This window comes from Osmerus mordax, chromosome 9, assembly GCF_038355195.1.
Source record: "Osmerus mordax isolate fOsmMor3 chromosome 9, fOsmMor3.pri, whole genome shotgun sequence".
NCBI classification, from domain to species: domain Eukaryota; kingdom Metazoa; phylum Chordata; class Actinopteri; order Osmeriformes; family Osmeridae; genus Osmerus; species Osmerus mordax.
The window spans coordinates 15,501,176-15,524,264 of NC_090058.1; the positions used below are offsets into that span (position 1 = coordinate 15,501,176).

At 44.4% G+C, this 23,089-nt stretch overlaps 1 protein-coding gene across 1 annotated transcript; it reads right to left on the minus strand.

Annotated features, from left to right (window-relative positions):
- Positions 1-1,923: 1,923 nt before the first annotated feature.
- Positions 1,924-16,387, minus strand: tpgs1 (tubulin polyglutamylase complex subunit 1). Its single transcript, XM_067244021.1, has 2 exons — positions 15,820-16,387; positions 1,924-3,717 (listed from the first exon to the last, which is right to left on the minus strand). Exons 1-2 carry the CDS (start codon positions 16,257-16,259, stop codon positions 3,081-3,083), a joined length of 1,077 nt encoding a protein of 358 aa, XP_067100122.1. The 5' UTR covers positions 16,260-16,387; the 3' UTR covers positions 1,924-3,080.
- Positions 16,388-23,089: the final 6,702 nt, after the last annotated feature.

Sequence of the window (23,089 nt, forward strand, 5' to 3'; positions counted from 1 at the left end):
TACTAACTCGTCATATACAGTTTTGGAATTTTCACAATTCATATGAAGTTGCTGGATTTACTGTACAACTATTATGGGGGCATTACAGAAATTCGATTGATACAACTTAATCATAATTTCCAAGGGCACCGGAGTCCACCAAAACCGTATTAATGCTGATTGCACTTTAACATATATTGTTTAATTAATGTGTTGCATCTGTCAAACAATAAACAATACCTAGAATGCGGCAGTTGAAAGGTGCTGTCCATTGGCTCTTTTGACACATTTCTTTGTAAGAATAAATAAGGGCACTCTCCCGCTCCTCATCATTATACCTGGCATCCAGTGACAGCAGTAGAGGTGGCTGGTCTTCTCCTCCTTGCCTCAGTTCTTCTAGAAACAGCTGCATGGCTTCTAGTGGGGTATCTGCTGTTTTCCATGCTTTTTGTGAGACAAGGATGGAATGTGCGTAATTATACTTCACTGATCATGAACAGTTTGATTTCCAAACAGGATATGAAAATGTTGGATTCATGTAAGGATAAAAAAAAGCACAAAAAAAAGGTGACCTGATGATATGTGAGCTGTTGATCAGGTCCAAGAAAGCTTTAGTGTCTCCATATCACAATAGTCTTGCTTTGTTACCTGTGTTACGTACGATGTTAAAGGTAACAATGTTCGACTATTAGTACTATACCAGCGGAGTGTCAATGGTGTACCCAGGCACAAACAATGCAGCGGGGTCATACGGACGGAATAATGTACATTTATTATTACAGATGCAAAAAGGTATCGTCAAACCGCAGCAAGCCGTAGTGACATACAATGACAAATAGACAAGGGACTTACCAGAATGAAAAAAAACACGGAGAAGGGACTATGAGCGATTCCCGATGAGACAAACAAAGTGCACTATGCTAAGGACCGAAAAGGCCCTGTTGGAAAACCACTAACTAACCTACTTGCATTTCCATTCTAACCTGACTACACTAAACTCTTAAGTTACAAAGGGTGCAGGTGGAACCGCTCCTAAACTACTGTACATAACATCGGTTATCTACGTGTTGAGGAGTATACCCATGGGTCTCTACACTATCTCCCTTCTCCTCTTACACTTTTGGACAAAACAACTGCCGCTCGGTGCAACTCCCCTCTTTTCCTACGCCAGACAGAACACATTTAAGCATGACGACAGTGTCTTATTAGGCCCGATAAAACACAGCCGCTTCAGGTCCAGATCTCGACGATGGGGCGCGCACTCCGACGTCATCACCAGCACTGTCACAGGAACACCTACAGACAAGACACACAAATAAAACACAAACCCCCTACAGGCAGGAGTGGGAGCCGTAACAACCTGTTGGTAAAAAAGTAGTCACACAAAGGGCTGATCGAGCCACAGAAGAATCTGCAGTGGAAGGGCCTGGGACCTCCATATCACGATCCACAATTGTGTTGTTGCTGAAGGATCTTACAACAAAGGGACATAACACAAAACATTATGGCACATGTCAATACCACAATAATTGTGTACATTAGCTTGGAGCCTCTTTTGTTACCATACATTGCTTACCATACCATACATTGTTTTTTCCTTTTCTCTTTATATGTTACCAATCGGCGCAGTGGCGGTCATAGCACATTTTGCGCCCCGAGCAAGTTTTTCCCTTACACCCTCGGCTGGTCTGGGTTGTTACATGTTTTGGAAACTGCAAAGGCAGCTCGAGTCTAAGACGGATTCGAGAGACTGCAAAGACTGCGGCTTGTACTTTGTGAGTTACATTTTAATTTAATTTTTATTACTTTTAGCACTTGTATTATTGTTTTTATGTAAAGCACATTGAGCTGCAATTCTTGTATGAAATGTGCTATATAAATAAAGTCTTATTATTATCAGGTAAGCAGAAGTCGATATGATCCTTCAATAATGACAATTAAAGTCTGCTCACCTGTTGGTCTGTCTTGCTGCTGGTATGCTGTTTTGTGACGCCAATTGATAGGATGAAATCTGTCAATCGGAGGTGGAATGAGTTGCACGACAATGGAAGATAGTTGACTTTGTTTATTAGACGAGCTCGGATCATGTGACTTCCTCACGACATAGTGGTCAGCATGAGTGAAGAACATGTCTCACAGAGGTCCTTTATATAATGGATGGACAGTACAGATATATGATCCACAGAACGTTTCCTTACAAGGTCAAGCAAAGTACAGCCCATGGGTATAGTAGAACAGACCAACAGGTGATAACGTCATAACTCATGTAAATGCAGTTTCTACATGTTTCCTTCTTACTGTCTCCCAAGAGTCTGGACAGTGCATTCCTATTGTAAATGCGTACTATGAGAATCAGAATCAGAATTCGGTTTATTCGCCATGTATGTTATACAAACACGGAATTTACTGTGGCAGGGAGGTGCAAACATTAAACATATACGAATCTTAAATTAAGTAAAGGTACAGAAGTTAAACTATTCCTAAGAATAAAACAATTTAAATATAAAATAAAATATATATAAAAATAAGAGTAAGAATAAGAATGAGCAGCATGAGATACGAATGAGCAGCATGAGATAAGAATGAGCAACATGAGGAGGCTCACTGTACAGTCTTATGTAAAAACTCTGCATATCAACAGCCATTCAGTCATACGTCTATCATATCAGTGTGCAGTGAATTTAGCAAACATTCTGGTGACCATGGACCATTTAACAATTTCATTGTCGATTTATGTTATCAACTAAGACCGAAACACGTTTGTTTTAGAGGTTCATCAGGTGATCCCTTTAACCATCTTTGCGAATACACCCTGAAGTCAATATATCAATGAAGAATCCTATATGATCAGCATTGTAATGGTCAAGAACACAGGAATGTATTTCACAGGTTGGTTTATTTGTGACATGATTCACATTGAAATAAATTATACAAGCGATGGAGGTAGACTAACAGACACAGACATTTTGTTTTTGAAAATATCTTAATAAATATTTCCGCCGCTTGAACGTTTTCATGTAGTTTAGTATAACTCAGGAAAGTATATTATTCTGAACATGTACACCATTTGTTGTACAAATCTAATGCACACAGTAGTTAACTTATGATATAACTCTGACTCGAGTGATGAACAACTCTGCTGCAGCATCCTCAAATTCCTTGGCGTCCATGTTGATTCCTGATGCCTCTCCAGCTGTGTGTGCCTCAGCCATGGCCTGCGCAAGCTTGCAGGGCGAGATCTTAGCACTCGCCTCCAGATAGCGATTAGCCTTAGCATTAGCTTCCAGGTAGGATTTAGCCTTTGGCTTAGCATTAGCATTGGTGTCACATCCCTGGGAGGTCTCCAGGGCTTCCTGTAAGGTCCCCAGCACAGCCAGACACAGGGCCCGGCCTGCAGGCCCCTCGGCTGGGCCACAAACCTCTGCGTACAACCGCTGAACACGCCGTATGTAGTCAGAGAACACAGCACACGTCAACACGCCATGCCCGAACACATCGTAAGGTACTGCTTCGTGGTTCTGGCAGTGAAGGCGCCTTAGCAGCGGGGCAGAGGTGGAGGCAGGGACCCCACCTTCGCTGCACAGGCATTGAAGAGTCTGGGTGTAGAGGCCCCCTCGCACACCGCCACCGGTTGGCCTGTTGGAACTACGGCCTCCAGAGAGCTGTTCTCTATATCTCTGGGGGCCCGTCTGGGTCAGTAGGTCATATGCCACACGTACATTATTGCTGAAGGCAGATCTGTAAGGAAACATGAAAAATGGCATGCATGGGGTGGTTCAAATCGCTAGCGCATATATTTTCATAAAAGTAATATCTAGCCTGGCATACAACACTAATGTAAGTGTGTCAACAATTCAACTATTGATGTATCAGATAGAGTGGTAGATGGCATTTAAGTCTGTATAACTCAAGACAGCTATCAACTCGTCAGAAAACTTCCCTCCGTATGCCTGCGCCTCGTCCATTCCTTTTATATAGCGGGACAAGTTATCCTTTACTTCTCAGTGAGAAATACAAGGTGTGGCTGTATCGATCTGTATCGACTTTTGCGCAAGTCTTTCTACAACTTTTTCACTTCAGCTTTTGCTTCTCTCGCTGTTTCTCTCCTAACATGCATTGTAAACTTTTACTTTGTCTGAGTTTCGTGAAGTGATTTAAATAACTCATGAGATTGGACAACACATCGTAGTATGGAGTGCTGTCTGGGACTTTCCCAGTTCCAGCGTTCATTTAAAATAATGGTTGCTTTATTTAATTGAACAATTATATGAGAATCTTTGCTGGTTTGTATTGGCCACCTCCAGTTTTCGCTTTGTTTGCCGTATTTGTGATGTTGATTCTAAAAGAGAGAGATATACATTGCATCCATATATCCAGTCCTGTTCAGAACACGAAGTTACGTAATGTGACGAGACTGAATTTAAAGATTAAATAAAAATAATAATGCACGGTGCAGGGTTGTCGATGTTGTCAGTGTCCCTGGTGTGTTTTTTATTTTACTTTTAAATTCAGTCTCGTCACATTACGTGGCTTTGTTCTGTGCCACTGCTAGCTCGCTAGCCCAGCCGACACACGACTAGTGATGGGTCGTTCGTGAACGATCCGGCTCTAAGAGCCGGCTCTTGAAGGTGAACGTCGTGAGCTGGCTCGCATATCTGAAGAGCCGACTATTTTTAATAGATTAATACAGCCTATAAAAACTAAATGATTATGAAATAACTAATTTTAATTGTATTTAAAATAATTGACTAATTCAAAGAACAACAAAAAAATGATTGTAGGCTTAAAGGCGCACACGATCATCCTCACATTCTGTTCCTGTCAATCCTGCATGAGGGAGGGCCGAGCCAACTCACAGTCAGAGAGTAGTCAATACTCGGAGGAGAGCCATGACAAATCAATGCATTTTTAAAGATATGTGGTTACGGTCGAGTATGATTTCATTTCATAATTTAATTCAAATTGTTTTCACACCCATCATAGTCAAATTTATAGTTAAAACATGTATTTTTTAAAGAGCCGTTCGGGAGCCAAAAGAGCCGGCTCTTTTTGGTGAGCTGAGCCATACGAGCCGGCTCATGAAAAAGAGCCGGAATGCCCATCACTACACACAACTGGTTGAGTGACCGGTGGCGTAACATGTACTGTAATCTTGTGTAACCGGTGTGAATCGGTGAAACTCACTCCTCAGGTATGTAAGAGGCCACCAGCGTCAACAAAGAACTAGCTTTTCATTGGAGTAGTTGGTAGTGGTTGCGCTTGGCAGTCCAGAGGTGGCAGGTTCGACTCCCGATGGCAGCAAACGACGGCCCTGGCGGAGCATGACCACGTCTCTTACACCCCCGTTACACTTGCACTAGTAAAATACTGTATTTTTACACAAATATTGTGTAAAATTTGTATTTTGATCGATATTGTGAGTACATGAACCCAAGTCTTCACGCTTGGCCATCACTACAACAGTGACCTTAAAGAACTACAACTGTATTAACCTGTTGGACACGCCCCAAGTGTGGTGAACTGTGGGAAGGCAAGCGGTGCAGTGTTAAAAAACGCGGTAGTGAACACACAGCGTAACAAATAACACTAGCATGGTAGTAGCATTGCTGCGAGTATTATGCTAGGTAACTTAGCTCGGAAGATAACTAAAGCTTGCTAGCTACCGTTTTGGAAAAATAACTTATGCTGTGGGGACCGTCGGAAGGTTACGTCTTAAAAGAAAAAGAAACACTGTCTGAACATATCTGATCCAGTCAGTAGCCTAACAGAAACAGTATGGCACTGACAGCCATAGTGATCCTACTGTATGTGTATCACCTTACTGAGGGGCATCATGTCTTTCGTGATGAATGCTTTTACCGCTTGAGTAATTTCCATGTGCCGTTTTTAAGTACGTGAAAATGGAGTTAGGCTTTGAAACATTTCGATCAGTGATCCTGTTTGGTGGTATTTGGCTTATTTGACACACTGGTGTTCTGCATTTTAGCTATGCTTCGTACATGGCTTTGTGGTGTTTTTAAGGGCTGAATTAGGTTGGTGTTGTCCCGTGAGGTAGCAACATTAGCCAGGTAGATTTTGCACAATACTTGACACTGCGCAGCATCTTTTTTAAGGGCAACATATTCCCACAAAACTGACATACTGTGCTAGCCTGGTCCTAACCAGACTCTCGTACATTTCATTTGTACAGAGTCTGGGCTCGCTCCATTGACAAGCGTTGACTTCCTTGAAGGCGGGTACTCTGTTGAAGTTTAAAACAATTGGATCTGCCCAGAGCCACTCTGATCTGCCATAACCAATCGCTAGCGTTCGCCTTAGCCAACTCCTTCACCACTAACGGAGCTAGCTGGAAAATCAAACGAACCCCTTGGGGATCAAAGATTGTTCTTGCTCCGGCTTTAACTTCTGTGGCAGCGTTGCCACAACGGACCGAATGGCTTCGCTCGCATCTTTCTCCGCCGCCATTACGGAACTACAACTCAAACTAGCGCACGACATCAACGTCATCGTTCTCAGCCACGCCCTCTATTCGCCGATTGGACCGGTAGAAAATTTACCGGAGACATCTGACTAATATACCTAAAGCCCAGACGCAGTACAGAAGCAAAATGAAAATTGAGCAGAAGTATGTACGAGGGCAGAGCCAGGCTAATACTCTGCCTCTGACACTAAAGTGTCTGTAGTGTCAGGTTCTGTCGAGCCCGAGGCCATCGTACAGGTCAAGGTAAAGTGTAGCGTGCAAAATTGATCCTTCGTCTACAAACTGCTTTACTCTCGCGTGTCACTAGCCTGACGTTGTCATACTCATAATTCTAGTCAGAATATGAGTCTGATACCACTCCGTTGGGCTGTGAGTATGGGGCATGTTTCAACCAAACCCAGAAAAAAATGCCTCCAATGCTAACCAATCAGAGCAACGTAGTATGCAGGGATGGAAATTTAAAAAAATGGCCACCGGCCACTGTGGCTGGTGGATTTTGAAATCTACCAGCCACTCAATGTTTTTACCAGCCACTTTTTTGTTTTTAACCGACAATGTGTAACTGCATGTTAAAATTAATACTACAAGATCTACAATACTTAAGCAGTTTATTTAATCTCAGTCTCAATGAAACACTGACACTTTCTCTTTTACACAAACCACAAACTGATATTTCATTAATGAGCAGGGCAGATTAAACAACAAACTAACATTCCTCCACCCATCCTCCCCACTCCCAGTACAGTTTACTCCTCCTCATCAGAATCAGATTCTGAAGTTTCAGAGGTGCTTTCCTGAGCGTTCTTCTTCCACGAAAGGTGTAGCTTCGCTCTGAAGGGGCTTATTTTCCCGATAATGACAACGGCGTTCTATACATTATCCCGCTTATTACACGGCTACTTGACAAAAAAAAAACTTAAGTGTGTCTTATTACAATTTATATGTTACCATTCGTAGTGTTGATCAGCAGAGAAATAGTTCGCCAAAGACGTTGAACTTCATAGACGTTAAACATTCTTTCGGCTTCAAATCAGCTGACGTCGCTAAGCAACGGAGTATGCTGGAGTTGAAAAGTTACCGGACTACTTGCGGAGTGCTACGAAAGATGTGAATCCGAGGCAAAAAAGCCACTTCTCTTGACAGCGGTCAGTTATAGCAACGGTCTGTTATCGAAAAATAATTGACCGCAGAACGTTGGGAAGCCCCATTCAAGTGAATGGGGCATTCTACAGCATTAAGAACAGCCGTGTAATAATTGTATTTACCCGCCACGGTGGCCGGTAGGTGAAGCGACACAACAGAAATATCACCCGCATTTGGCTGGTGGCGGGTGCTAATTTCCATCCCTGGTAGTATGTGACGAATCCCGTAGGAAGGACGTCAATTTTTTTTTCGATCGACTAATGCCTTGATTGCGTTTCTCTGTTCCTCTTTCAAAATTAATGCGCTGTCGATGTCTTCTAAAACAGACTCGATGGCAGAATCTACACATCTCAGCTCTCCAGCGGCAGCCATGTTTGTTGAAAACGAATTCAACCCAAGCGCTCTTTGGTGCGTCTCTGTCTTGGGTCATGACCAAGGATGTCTCCATGGCAATAATATCTGCGGACTGAGAATATATTGAATTTATAGTACTCCGAAGGCTGTGGGTGCTGAAAACAATTCACCGCCAGAAGAGTAGGTGGCGCAACGATTTTTTCGTCATCGAGTGTTTATTTACGTAGGTTATCGAGAAGTCGGAGCAAATGTACAAATTAGCCGTTTCATCAATAAAATACGCACATTTTCAGCAACTACACTGCCCATTTCTCGTCACATTTTAATTCAGATGCTGATTTACATGTACTGTTTAGCTTAAATATGAATTGTAAAAACTTACAGCAATGGCGGTCAAAGGATTCTGTTCGTCCTGTTTATCACGGCCATCACGGCAACCCCGCCCCCGACGCAAGCGGTTCTTAATACGGACCAATCACAGCCAAAGGGTATCCGTAAAATGACGGACGGACAGACGGATAGTCAGGAAAATCAGGAGGTGCACGTAGAGCTCTCCGAGGGGCAAGGAGAGGGAATTCCTCGTCGGAGAGGGCGTTCCCTGTGTCCGTCTCCGTAAAAACGGAGAAGTATAAATCGGCCTTAAGTCGTTCTGGATAAGAGCGTCTGCTAAATGACTAATTGTAAATATAGACAAAGGTTTATGTTCTCTGACATTTATTCAGCTAACAGCACTGCCAACACGGATTGGATTCAAACAAAAAACACTCACTAACGGTCCGGACCACACGAAAGGAACTTTGACCATGGTACGACCATGCGACAAAACACAGCAGTTGGTCCGGACCGGATGGTACACATAATGGTACACGGCTTCAGCGTACCCTAGTGTTCCCAGACCACCATCCCTCAGCTTAAGGCCCCGGTGGATGTTGGTGGTATTGCATTTATGATTAGGTACCCGACTCGTCCGGTCGATTTTATTCTATTAACATATCCAAAACTATCTCCCCCAATTTTTGTTCTATTCTCCAACCTGGCTAATACTACTAGCTTTTTCATCGAAGAATTTTTCCTGATTTTTGCTAAATTTGAAACCAATCCGAAATGGGTAAACTAGCACCCCATTTATTTGCTTACGTCAAGAGAAGTTGCCTGGAACTGTGTTTGCGGGTACGAACAGGGCACGAACACAAAATGGAACATTAGCCAATCGCTGATTTACTTGAGCTGAATAAGCACAAGGAAAAAGGGCTTGATAATCTACAGTTTGCCTGCCTTACTGTAGCCAGTTTTACAAATGGTTGCACACATACATGACGGTTGTTTATTGAGTTTATTTCCGTTATCTTAAAGCAGATGTAACAATTTTGTAATGAACGTCATAACTCCATGTTATGACGTTCATGGCATGACAAATTAATTATAGCCTAATAAAATTTGTGATATTGTGGCATGTGAAGGCGTCATTATAGAATGTTGACATGTTCTTCTGGAGGAAAGACAAAGATCAATAAATCATGTCTGATAACAAAAATATTGTTATGGTTATGCAACGTTATGTCAGTTAACACCACAATGATGGCATTAACAATAACAGTAAGCTAGTAAAGTAAAGCAACACTCATCATCATTATAATAGTAACATATTGGTAAGGGATAATGCCCGACGAGGTGTATAATATCACCTAATAATGGACAATGCGGAGGCGTAAACCATTATCAGGTGATATTGGACACCTCGAAGGGCATTATTCCGCTTATACCATGGTCACTTAACAACAATTTTTTTTTTACGAACATCAATTTATGTTTTCAGGCGTTTTGCAATAGAAATCTAACGTTTTTTAACGTTGGCCAACTGATATTTCTAGTCCGCTCAGCTCATACAGTAGAACCAACACCGGCTTTCCTTTGGCTGAGCTATTAGCCCGAAAGCTAACGTTATGCTAGCAAGATTCAAAGGCAATAACATTGTGTACGGTTGACAAACAGTAAATATAATTTTACAGTATGTTTGACAAGAAGATTTCCTAGCTAACCAGCCATGTCACTGTCCCAAAATAAATATCAAGATATTCACGAACAAAGTATCGGCCATATACTAGTACTAGGCTACAGTACAGCCGCAGCCTGTGGAGCGAGTTGAATAGCAAACGGATGTGAGAGGACCGCATCAAAGTTTAAATTTTCTCAAAACAGTAATTATAATTTGACAGTATGTTTAACAACAAGACTAGCCAGCTATCGAGCCATGTCATTGTCCCCAAATAAAATCAAGATTTTTAAAAAGTAAATAATCGGCCATGTGTAGAGTTGCTGCAACTGGCCGCAGCCTGTCTGAAGTAGATTGACTAGCGAGGTGAATACCAAATGGCCCTCCTCCCCACGGGGTTCGGGAAAAGTTTAATTTTCCAGCTACGGCAGCTAGCTCCGTGGTGAAGGAGTTGGCTAAGGCGAACGCTAGCGATTGGTTATGGCAGATCAGAGTGGCTCTGGGCAAATCCAATACTTTTAAACTTCCACAGAGTACCCGCCTTCAAGGAAGTTAACGCTTGTCAATGGAGCGATCCCAGACCCTCTGTACAAATGAAATGTACGAGGGTCTGGTTAGGACCAGGCTAATCATAAATAGGGCTGTACAAAATTTTAGGCCGTCTATCAGCAGTGATTGTTAGAGTTTGTGTCGGAGAATAGCAGGAACGCGCTTCACACCGCAGTTGAGATTGCGTGTGTGCGTCCTTGAGAACTTTAAGTCGTATAACTTATGTTGTACCCCTCCCTGAGTCACCAACTTACCGCGGTGGAGGGGTTTGCGTGTCCTAGTGATCCTGGAAGCTATGTTGTCGGGGGCTTTATACCCCTGGTAGGGTCACCCAAGGCAAACAGGTTCCAGGCGAAGGACCAGACAAAGCGTGGCTCAAAAACCTACCATGAAGAAAACAAACAATGATTCTCAGTTGCCCCTGCCCGGAAGTGGGTCACCGGGGCCCCCCCCTGGAGCCAGGCCTGGGGGTGGGGCTCGATGGCGAGCGCCTGGAGGCCGGGCCTTTTCCCATGGGGCCCGGCCGGGCACAGCCCGAAGAGACAACGAGGGACCCCCTTCCAGTGGGCTCACCATCCGCAGGAGGGGTCATGGGGGTCGGGTGCAGTGTGAGACGGGTGGCGGCCTTGGCGGAATCCTCGGCTGCAGAAGCTAGCTCTAGGGACGTGGAACGTCACCTCGCTGGCGGGAAAGGAGCCAGAGCTGGTGCGCGAGGTAGAGAAGTTCCGGCTAGTTATAGGTCGGCCTCGCCTCAACGCACAGCATCGGCTCCGGAACCAGTCTCCTTGAGAGGGGCTGGACTCTCTTCCACTCTGGAGTTGCCCTCGGTGAGAGGCGTCGAGCTGGGGTGGGAATACTTGTTTCCCCTCGGTTCGGCGCCTGTACGTTGGGGTTCACCCCTGTGGACGAGAGGGTAGCCTCCCTCCGCCTTCGGGTGGGGGGACGGGTCCTCACTGTTGTTTGTGCTTACGCACCAAACGGCAGCGCAGAGTACCCAACCTTTTTGGAGTCTCTGGGAGGGGTGCTGGAAAGCGGTCCTCCCGGAGATGCCCTCGTCCTCCTGGGGGACTTCAATGCTCATGTGGGCAATGATTGGGAGGAACGGCCCCCCCGATCTGAACCCGAGCGGTGTTTTGTTGTTGGACTTCTGTGCTAGACACGGCTTGTCCATAACGAACACCATGTTCAAGCATAAGGGTGTCCATATGTGCACTTGGCACCAGGACACCCGAGGTCTCAGTTCGACAATAGACTTTGTAGTCGTGTCGTCGGATCTGAGGCCAAATGTCTTGGACACTCGGGTGAGGAGAGGGGCGGAGCTGTCAACTGATCACCACCTAGTGGTGAGTTGGCTACGATGGTGGGGGAAGACGCCGATCAGGCCTGGCAGGCACAAACGTAATGTGAGGGCCTGCTGGTAACAGCTGGCAGAATCCCCTGTCAGAAAAAGCTTCAACTCCCACCTCTGGGAGAACTTCGATCATGTCTCGGGGGGGGGGGGGCGGGGACATTGAGTCCGAATGGGCCATGTTCCGGGCCTCCATTGTTGAGGCGGCTGACCGGAGCTGTGGACGCAAGGTGGTCGGTGCATGTCGCGGCGGTAACCCTCGGACCCAGTGGTGGACGCCGGAGGTGAGGGAAGCCGTCAAGCTGAAGAAGGAGGCCTATCGGACTTAATTGTCTTGTAGGACTCCAGAGGCAGCTGATGTGTACCGGCAGGCCAAGCGAATGCGGCTTTGGTGGTCGCGGAGGCAAAAACCCGGGCGTGGGAGGAGTTCGGCAAGGCCATGGAGAATGACTTCCGAACGGCTTCGAAAAGATTCCGGACCACCATCCGGGGACTCAGGAGGGGGAAGCAGTGCACTGTCAACGCTGTATATGGTGGGGAAGGTGCGCTTCTGACCTCGATGGGGGACGTCTTGGACCGGTGGAAGGAATACTTTGAAGACCTCCTTAATCCCACCAACACGCTTTCCGACGTGGAAGCAGAGTCTGGGGACATTGGGGGGGGCCCTTCTATCTCTGGGCTGAGGTCGCCGAGGTGGTTGAAAAGCTCCGCGGTGGCAGGGCCCCTGGGGTGGATGAGGTCCGCCCGGAGTTCCTTAAGGCTCTGGATGTTTTAGGGCTGTCTTGGTTGACACGACTCTGCAACATCGCGTGGATATCGGGGACAGTGCCTCTGGACTGGCAGACCGGGGTGGTGGTTCCCCTCTTTAAAAAGGGGGACCCGGAGGGTGTGCTCCAACTTTAGGGGGATCACACTCCTCAGCCTCCCTGGGAAAGTCTATTCAGGGGTTCTGGAGAGGAGGGTCTGTCGGACTGTCGAACCTCGGATTCAGGAGGAGCAATGTGGTTTTCGTCCTGGCCGTGGAACTGTGGACCAGCTCTACACCCTCGGCAGGGTCCTGGAGGGTGCATGGGAGTTCGCCCAACCAGTCTACACATGTTTTGTGGATTTGGAAAAGGCGTTCGACCGTGTCCCTTGGGGGCTCATGTGGGGGGTGCTCCGGGAGTACGGGGTACCGGATTCCCTGATCGGGGCTGTCTGGTCCCTGTACGACCGGTGCCAGAGTTTGGTCCGCATTTCCGGCAGTAAGTCATACCTGTTCCCGGTGAGGGTTGGACTCCGCTAGGGCTGCCCTTTGTCACCGATTCTGTTCATAACTTATATGGACAGAATTTCTAGGCGCAGCCAGGGCGTTCAGGGGGTCCGGTTTGGTGACCTCAGGATCGGGTCGCTGCTTTTTGCGGATGATGTGGTCCTGATGGCTTCATCGGGCCGTGACCTTCAGCTCTCACTGGAGAGGTTCGCAACCGAATGCGAAGCGGCTGGGATGGGAATCAGCACCTCCAAATTTGAGGCCATGGTTATCGACCGGAAAAGGGTGGAGTGCAAATCTCCGGCACGGGGAGGAGATCTTGACCCAAGCGGAGGAGTTCAAGTATCTCGGGGTCTTGTTCACGAGTGAGGGAAGAATGGAGCGTGAGATCGACAGGCGGATCTGTGCGGCGTCCGCAGTGATGCGGGCTCTGCATCGGTCCGTCGTGGTGAAGAAGGAGCTGAGTCGAAAGGCGAAGCTCTTTATTTACCAGTCGATCTACATTCCTACCCTCACCTATGGTCACGAACTGTGGGTAGTGACCGAAAGAACGAGATTGCGAATACAAGCGGCCGAAATGAGTTTTCTCTGCAGGGTGTCCGGGCTCTCCCTTAGAGATAGGGTGAGAAGCTCGGTCATCCGGGAGGGGCTCAGAGGAGAACCGCTGCTCCTCCGTGTCGAGAGGGGCCAGTTGAGGTGGCTCGGGCATCTGATAAGGATTCCTCCTGGACGCCTCCCTGGTGAGGTGTTCTGGGCACGTCCCACTGGGGGGAGGCCCCGGGAAAGACCAAGGACACGCTGGAGGGACTATGTCTCTCGGCTGGCCTGGGAACGCCTCGGGGTCCCCCAGGAAGAGTTGGTGGAAGTGGCCGGGGAGAGGGAAGTCTGGGCCTCCCTGCTTAGGTTGCTGCCCCCGCGACCCGACCCCCGGAAAAGCGGCAGATGATGGATGGAACTTATGTTGTCAGTTCATTTAAGCCTGTTATTGTATTAGTCTATAGTTCTTGCTAATTTAAATTAAGTTAACTGGTGATTTTCGTTGTTTGTATTCTTCCCCTGCTACCTACAGTAAATTGCACGTCTGTTGATTCGATAGCGATTGCTGCCTTTGCTTACGTTTGTATTTTAGGTGCAAAAAGACTTTTTTGGTGTAGATTTGACTGTAAAACTGTAAAATTATGAACTTTGTGACATGAAGTGAAGACATGGCTGCCGCCTACTATGCTATCTACCGGGCGACATTCTCACTCAAATTTCAAGACTTTCGTGCCCCAAATCAAAATTCTGATGTGACAGATCAACGGGGAATCGCTTTCTCTCAAAGGCTGTCCTCCTTGACCTTTTTGGTCTTTTTAAATCGAACTATTTGTATAATCCGTTAAATTATCTAGCCGTTATAAAGGCTATCCTTTCACGGTTTTCTGTCACCATGCTGCGCGCGCATCCCGAATGTTTACAAACAAATAATTTGTCTATACTGACCATTTACAGTAAGTTGTTACATCAATTATTAATTGGCAGCATTTATGCCATTTAGAACATAATGAATGGAAGGTCTCTTAAAGTAGCTTAACCTTATTGCTTTAGGGGAAATAGGACGAAAATATGTCCAATATTACATTAGCTATTAGACTATTACATTAACCTGCTCCGAAATATAGGGTTAGAACATTGTTTCGGCTGGGGGGGGAGTGGTTCGGACAGACCTTCCCCCACTGCTAAAAAAAATCCTAGAGGAAACATTGTACGTGACACTGACACAGTAAATTCAGAAAAGTCACATTTTTCAAATAGGTTAAAATAAATATTCAAGTCACTCATTGTTGTAAATACAAGTTAGCTTGTTAAAGTCTTTCAATATTGTAAATGGAGGCTTTGATGCCGTCCCTGTTGTTATGGTTACTTATTTCAGACACTTTGTAGAGGCTCATATACTATGTAGCCAGCGCAATAATTTAGAATAGATAAACACGCAAATAAACAACAAGCTAATTTAGGTTTAGCATTTTGTTCCCAGTTTTTCCCACACACACTAATTAGTGGCGGTGCGCCACAGAATCAACACCGGCTGCCACATATTGCCTTTCGTTATTTATTTATGCCATTTAAAACACGCAGCGTATTCGTTCAGCTGCATTTCTTTTCCCAGCTCTCCCCCCAGTCTCTCTACACACACACACACAACCCCTCCCCTCCGTGCACACCGCATCTGTCTCCATGAAAACGAGATCATCCCTGGAAGCGTGGCCTATTTGGTGCAGAGAAGACGGCTGTATTTTCCGCGACTGAAAAAGGCACATGTTAAGGATGAGGACCAGCCTGAACCGGAGGTATCAGTCTGAAACAGAGCTGAACAGTCCAACCAGTGTTAGAAGTTATGTTATTAATTTTTACAATATTTTCAGGCTTATTTAATATAATAAAGTTCTGTGTAACAAATTAGCTGCCATGGAATGTTGTGAGCAATATGAAAAAGTTGTCATGAATAGCCACAGTATCACAGTTTGATCAAACAGAGAAAATGAATACAACCAAGACCTTGATACTGTGGCTTTTCTTGTTGTCCCCGTCAGATCCTTACTGCGATTGTTTACAACATTTGCCTAAGCATATAATAACAGTGGTTACTTCCTCCTACACAGTTGAATGATCCTTGTGTTCCTACCGACTTTCAAGGCAAACCTACGCCCTGGGAGGGACCATTTGCAAGGTATTCCTACCTCTGGGAGTGATGAGCTAGTTTCAAGTGCCACAGTGCTTTGTTGAGATGTTGCTGTTCTTGAACGCCGGCGGTTAGTGTGATACTTTGCTCTCCGTCGCTGTATCCCGCTGTGCCGTTCTCTGACTCGGATGCTACATTACAGAAGTGATCGGCTAAGACCCCGATAGGGTCATCCGATCTAGCTTCAACCATCTTAAGCAGAGCGCCTCGGAGCAATTCTCCCACCCCCACCTGCGAGAGAAACTCCTTTTCGCTGTCCGTTTTAGTCGATTTTGTTTCTGACATTGCTGCAGGGACACCAGGTCGACGTTTCTCCGCCATTATTCTTGGTATTAACAACGGAAGTGACTCGTTGCTCAGGAACGATTTGTTTGGAGAATGTAATCGTTTGGAATGCTCGCCCTGATGCATCACGTACAGAACTGGGGGGTATTCCATCAACGTAGATTAAGGAAAAGACAGACTTATTTCGATAAGTCTCGCTTATTTCAGTGAGAGTTCCGTTCCATTAAGTAGACCTATTATAGTCCTAGCTAAGTAAAAAGGGTAACTTATACCTCTAACAAGCCTATTCCGTGTCAGCCTAAAAGTCGGCCTGAATTTAGCTGTGTTTCAAAGAATTTCAAACAGGCGGAAACATAATCTTAAAAGACTGTTCCGTCGAGTGTCTTTGTTTTGTCCGTGTTCGGAAACATAGACTAAGTGGAGACTTTCTTTCTCACAATATAACCCAGCATTAATTAATTTACGTGTTTGCTTTATCTCCAAAGAACGTATTAATTTAAATAAACAAGTTAATTAAGAAATCGTGTAACTTTAACTGTTTTCAAAAGCCATTGGTTAATTGACATGAGATAAGGCCTAAGCAGTGGGTCTAGACAAGTTACAAGCAATTATGACATATCCGTTTTTCTACAACCCTGTGGATGAAAGTGCACAGGTAGGCCTACCAAAGAGCGTTTATCGCACCAGCCCCAAGGGTTTTCAGAGACAAGTAATGCACTGTGCTTCCCTGACCAGTATCTGTGGAAGAGGTAGGCCTATGGGTTCAGCAGGCCCAGCAGTTTATCGAGATTGACAAAAATCTATCTTTCTTTAAAAAAAAAGTATATAGGCCTATAGAAAAATACTTTTAAACTATAAAAACGGTCGGTTTTGAAAAAAGCCATCGAACTGACGTCAGTCTGTACCTTTAGGTGTATTCGACATGGACTGACTTCATGCAGCGGTGCAGCCGGTTGCAGGCGGCTGACTTGAAACATTGAATTCTGGTTAGACTTTTTGTGAGACTTGAGACTGCGCCGAGGCTTCGACACTGTGACGTAGCCATCAAAGTACCGTGAGATCGATTCGAGAACTGCCGGCTGTGTAGCCGAGCGCATTTTTCTCAAGAGCAACTGCAAGGGTTCTAATGACGACACAGCTATTTCATGATTGGCCAGACTCACAGAGGACAACTTTGACGCGTGTTTTGTAATTATTCTGACACCTTCAGTTTCGCCAACGCTCAAATCCGGACCAAACTGTTTAATTGAACTAGAAATGAGTTGAAGAAAGGGTTTTAGTCCGCCTCTTCACTAACGGAAAGACCAAGTTTAATTATAAATAAAGTAAAGTAAGCAAACAGCGCTTGATCGGCCATGACTGACGTCAACGCAGCAAACCACGAGAAGCTGGAATGTCCGACTTTACAGAGCCGTTTTCAACTCCTCCCCGACTGCAAGCGGCTACTCTCGCCGGTCGTTTCATGCAGCCGCAATCCTTGTCGAACGCACCTATTGTAAAGCAGGATTTGCTATGAAGCTGATGCTGAAAAGAGGTGCTGTTCCGACCTTAGGTTGATCACAACGGCAAGCTGTATGATGTTGTCGCTAACAGTCAATGCTAACGTATCCTGCCTGTATCTAGCATCGGTAGAAGTGATGATTTAGTTTAGTTTATTGGCAATGGGGCTAACGTTATTTCTTGTTCCTGACTGTTTCATTCAAATAAATAACCCTTGTTGTCATGTAAATCTACAATTCAAGATACATGTTTGTCCAGATCAATTTTTCAGCAAGATAGCTAGAGCTAACTGAAGCTGAGTTGAATCACGATAGTTTGCTTGGTAAGCTGTAGCTAGTGCTAACGTTACGCACTTAAGTCGATCCTGATTGCTTGCACAGGGATCTTTTACGCTAGAGCTACGTTATACTAGTAGACAAACATCTGCCATGCCCGTCGAGTCAATTGTAGCTAGACTCTAGCTCGTCTTCTTTTTATTAACGCTGATTTGCAAGGAATGCAAGAACAGCTAGATAGCGAAAACGCCTAGAGTAGGAATGTAAACTAGTTTAGCTTGCTAACGCAAGAGCATTTACATTTCGTCATTTAGCAGACGCTCTTATCCAGAGCGACTTACAGTAATTACTAGTGATGGGTCGTTCGCGAACGATCCGGCTCTAAGAGCCGGCTCTTGAAGGTGAACGTCGGGAGCTGGCTCGCATATCTGAAGAGCCGACTCTATTTTTAATAGATTAATACAGCCTATAAAAACTAAATGTATTATGAAATAATGAATTTTAATTGTATTTAAAATAATTGACTAATTCAAAGAACAACAAAAAAATACTTAAAGGCGTACACGATCATCCTCACATTCTGTTCCTGTCAATCCTGCATGAGGGAGGGCCGAGCCAATTCACACACAGTCAGAGTAGTCAAAACTAGGAGGAGAGCCATGACAAATCAATGCATTTTTAAAGATATGTGGTTACGGTCGAGTATGATTTCATTTCATAATTTAATTCAAATTGTTTTTACACCCATCATAGTCAAATTCATAGTTAAAACATGTACTTTTTAAAGAGCCGTTCGGGAGCCAAAAGAGCCGGCTCTTTTTGGTGAGCTGAGCCATACGAGCCGGCTCATGAAAAAGAGCCGTAATGCCCATCACTACAGGGACATTCCCCCGAGGCAAGTAGGGTGAAGTGCCTTGCCCAAGGACACAACGTCATTTGACAGAGCATAGGTAATGTGTGATGATTTAGTTTATTGGCAATGGGGCTAACGCATTATTTCATGTTCCTGACTGTGTTTCATTCGAATAACTAACCCGTACATGTAAATCTACAATTCACGATGCATGTATGTCCAGATCTTTGGCAGGTTATTTTTTATCTAGCTAACTGAAGCTGAGTTGAATCACGATAATGGTTGCTAAGCTAACGTTCTACCCACCTAAGTCGATCCAGTTTGCTTCGACAACAGAAGTGGAAACAACTAACGTAATAATTTCAAATGATATCTAGTTAATCTGTTGAAAACAGTTTTGTGTAGACACAATAGATTTATTTGTACGTTTTTATTTCAAGTCTCCACCTTCCTTGTTTCAGTGAGTGTTGGCCGTGTTGTGTCTTTGCTCCGCAGCTTCACTCGTTGTAAACCAACCAATCAGTGCGCAGCTCGTGTATATATTCATGAGCATACCATAAAAGGAGAAAACCTACCGTTTTTCCCGGGAAAATTTCAGAGGATGTATCAGGGGGCATAGAACAGCACCATTTTCAACAGGGCCATTTTCAGCCCAACCAATATTACATACCCTATTCGGAGACCTTAAGGAACAGTGTGAAATACCCCCCAAACACAGTCAATCAGACCTTTAAATGTCATGCAATCGTCTTATACAAGGCTGTAACATGTACTCTTACTTTAGTATAATTTCTGACTAATAGTAACACTTCTGGTCCCATGTTATGAAGCTAAAACCTTTATCATGTTATTGCAGGTCAACCTGCATATGAGATGATGGAGACTGACCCAGACTGGACACCCTCCATCTGGGTCACACAGAAATCACTCGCACAAACACTGCACGCTCTGCAAGGCAAAGGAAGAGGAAGCAAAGAAAAAACATGGATGAGACACACAAGGCTGAAGGAGGCGGCGCAACACCTCTGGGAATCAATGGCAGCCCCTAGACCAGTACTTTAAAAAGTTGTGAAATTTGGCATGTTGAAACTGCATAGCATTAGTAACTACCATACAAAACATGGGCCACGTGAGACAATAGGTGGCGCTACAAGCCACGCCCCAATATGTCAATTTTCAAAGTGATGCTATTTGCAGGTCTTAAGTCCCAAAATTCAGAAATTTAGTACATATGCCTTACTGGTCATGAGGAACAAAAAAAGCCTCAAAAACCTATAACGGCCGCCATATTGGATTCTTCTCTACAATAAAGATTTAGGAAAAACATTTTTTTGCTACTCTACTCCTCCTACAATTTTTGTCCAATCTTCCCCAGAATTTGCATGTATCATCGTCAGAGCAACCCTCACTCAAATCCTCAATGGAATTTTGATTATCAAAACCGTAGGGCTGTCCCCGACAGCCCCCGAAGATTTTCTTTGGTCGACCAAGACTCGACTAAAACGTCTGAAAATCGACTAATCGAAATTTGAAATGCTTTATTTTTCACAACAAAAAAAAACGTACAAACATTTTCCCGATCTGACTCAATAGCTGCTGGACATTGCAGATTCAGCCGCTAATAGCCTACTAATAATAAGACTCGTATCACCAGTCCTGTTGTAACCAAATGTCGATGGTATTTAGTATCTCTTACAATGTACTACAAATTACAAATAATGTTTGTTTAACATGCAAATCATCAGAGCGCGCTTATCACTGCCTGAAAACTTGCAGCATGCAAACTTACGTAGAAGCTGAGTGGGGAACGGTGCAACAGAGAAAGATTTAGTAGTCTTGGCCGGAGAAGATAATGTCATTCAATTTGGATGTGATTCTTATAATAGGCTTGTTCATTTTTCAACCCAGCGCGTTAGCATGAGCGAAGTAGGGCTAGGCCAACTTACGTTTTTCAGGTGGTAGGCTACATCATATTCAACGTCGAACTATGAAAAATAAACCGTTGTTGGCAGAGTTTGCATTCAACGTTTTTCGAGTCACCCGGTACTTTGTAAATGTACTTTAATGAAATGCTGCCATACCACAGATTTCTTTGCCATTTTGACTAGTAACACCGACAAAGTAGGCTATGGCAGAGTTTGTAGTTCGGCAGCCAATTGTGCTCGTGCCGTGTGCAAAAAACCAAACCAAAACAAAGCGCAGATTAACGAAAGGGAAAACAGTAACACCTTTTCTTTTAAATTATATATTTTTAGAGTTGCTTTATTTGTCTTAAATAATATAATCTACAATTTCTGTAGAACATTTCGTTAATTCAGCAATGATGACACAAGCGGGAATCAGATCTCACACTGCCATACGGCAGCTTGACTAAAAAAATCTTAGTCGACCAAGAGCATGTCGACCAGAAAATCGACTATTTGACTGAGTGGGGACAGCCCTACAAAACCGTTTGTCCGGTACAGCCAAACACAATCGGCAACAAAGCAACCAAACAGGAAGTTGGGTCACATTTCATAAAATCTTTCAGAAATCAACATCAAACTTGGTATGTCAACTCAGAACCCTCTTCTGAGGATGTCCAAACTATTTGGTGTCATGTGATCACCGAGAGTGGCTGCAGGAAGCAAACATTTGTTTTGGCCAATAACCATTGATTTATTTGCCTTTATTAACCCTCGTGCTGCCTTCGGGTCACATGACCCAAAGGTTCATAACAAACCATCGTTGTGTTTACCCAATTTTACCCAATACATTTACATTTTACATTTACATTTAGTCATTTATCAGACGCTCTTATCCAGAGCGACTTACAGTAAGTACAGGGACATTCCCCCGAGGCAAGTAGGGTGAAGTGCCATGCCCAAGGACACAACGTCAGTTGGCATGACCGGGAATCGAACTGGCAACCTTCGGATTACTAGCCCGACTCCCTCACCGCTCAGCCAACTGACTCCCTACAATACAAAAACTAATAAAAATAATTTTCTTTTAACCTTCGCAATGTGGGGGGTCTGAGACAGCCCGACGGTTAAAAGAAAATGCTTCACTTTGTTTTTGTATGCGGTAAAGTTGTCGCAATACGACGGTGGGTCACTATGACTGATGGGTCAGAATGACCCGAAGAGAACACAAGGGTTAAGTGATTCCTTTGTCTCATGATATCTTGGTAGATTCTGTGTGTGAAACATGATAACGTGTGATACCAGCCAATTCGATGCCGCCATTTTGAAATAATGAAAAAAAACTACTCCTCTACTCCTCCTACAACTATTGTCCAATCTCCACCAACTTTGGCATCTTCAGACCAAGCCTCACAAAAGTTTTAACGTTTTTTTGATTTTCAAAACCGTTTCTCCGGTACAGCTAATCGAAATGTGCAGCTAAGCCGCCAAACAGGAAGTTGGGTCGTATCTCAGCAAATCTTTGATGGATTCACACCAAACTTGGCTCTTCAGAGGATGTCTAAAATGTTTTCATGGACATTTGACCTTCTTGGCCACCTCATTGCTGCTTGCAGCTATATTTAAGTATCATTACTACTCGGAACCTTATTTAATTTAGACACAAGATTAACAACAACATTGGTTTTTGGTTGGGATCTCAGTTTCAGGGTGTTGCAGTTTTCAACAAGCAGGTTTCAAGGTCAATTAAAACATTTTGAACACCTTTTTAAGACCATTATGAATGCAATTTAAGACCTAATTTATGTCCTTACTGGCAAACAAAGTATGAAGGATATAAAGTAAAAGTAAAGTAAAAAAGGGAGTCAGATGGCTGAGCGGTGAGGGAATCGGGCTAGTAATCCGAATCGGGCTAGTAATCCGAAGGTTGCCTGTTCGATTCCCGGTCATGCCAACTGACGTTGTGTCCTTGGGCAAGGCACTTCACCCTACTTGCCTCGGGGGAATGTCCCTGTACTTACTGTAAGTCGCTCTGGATAAGAGCGTCTGCTAAATGACTAAATGTAAATGCAAAAAAAAAGTCCCAGAATTCATGGTTGAAAATCTGATATCAATTTGGGGGGCACAATTACAAAAAAACCTGTTCTGAAACCGTCAACTTTCACAGCTCAGTCAGTCAACCCAGAGTAACGGTTTGAATTCAGAATAGGTTAACCCTGCTTCCTGAAATACCCCCATTATGTAGTGCAGGGGTCCCCAGGCCGAATACGGGCTGCCGACGCATTTGGACTGGCCCTCTGAACAATGCCAGAGACTTTTTTTTTATAAAAAAAAAAATATATATATGTTTACACTGATTTATATGCATCAGTAAGTAAATGTTTTGATTTCAATAGCAATGAATATGAATAAAAGTCATTACGATATTCATAATGCTCTTTTAATACGATA

Excerpts from the sequence above, each read along its gene's own strand:
- tpgs1 (XM_067244021.1), bottom strand. The coding sequence starts at position 16,259 with ATGGAATACCCCCCAGTTCTGTACGTGATGCATCAGGGCGAGCATTCC. Across the intron at positions 3,718-15,819 it reads CTAGCTCATCACTCCCAGAG|ATCTGCCTTCAGCAATAATG; the intron begins GTAGGAATACCT and ends GTTTCCTTACAG.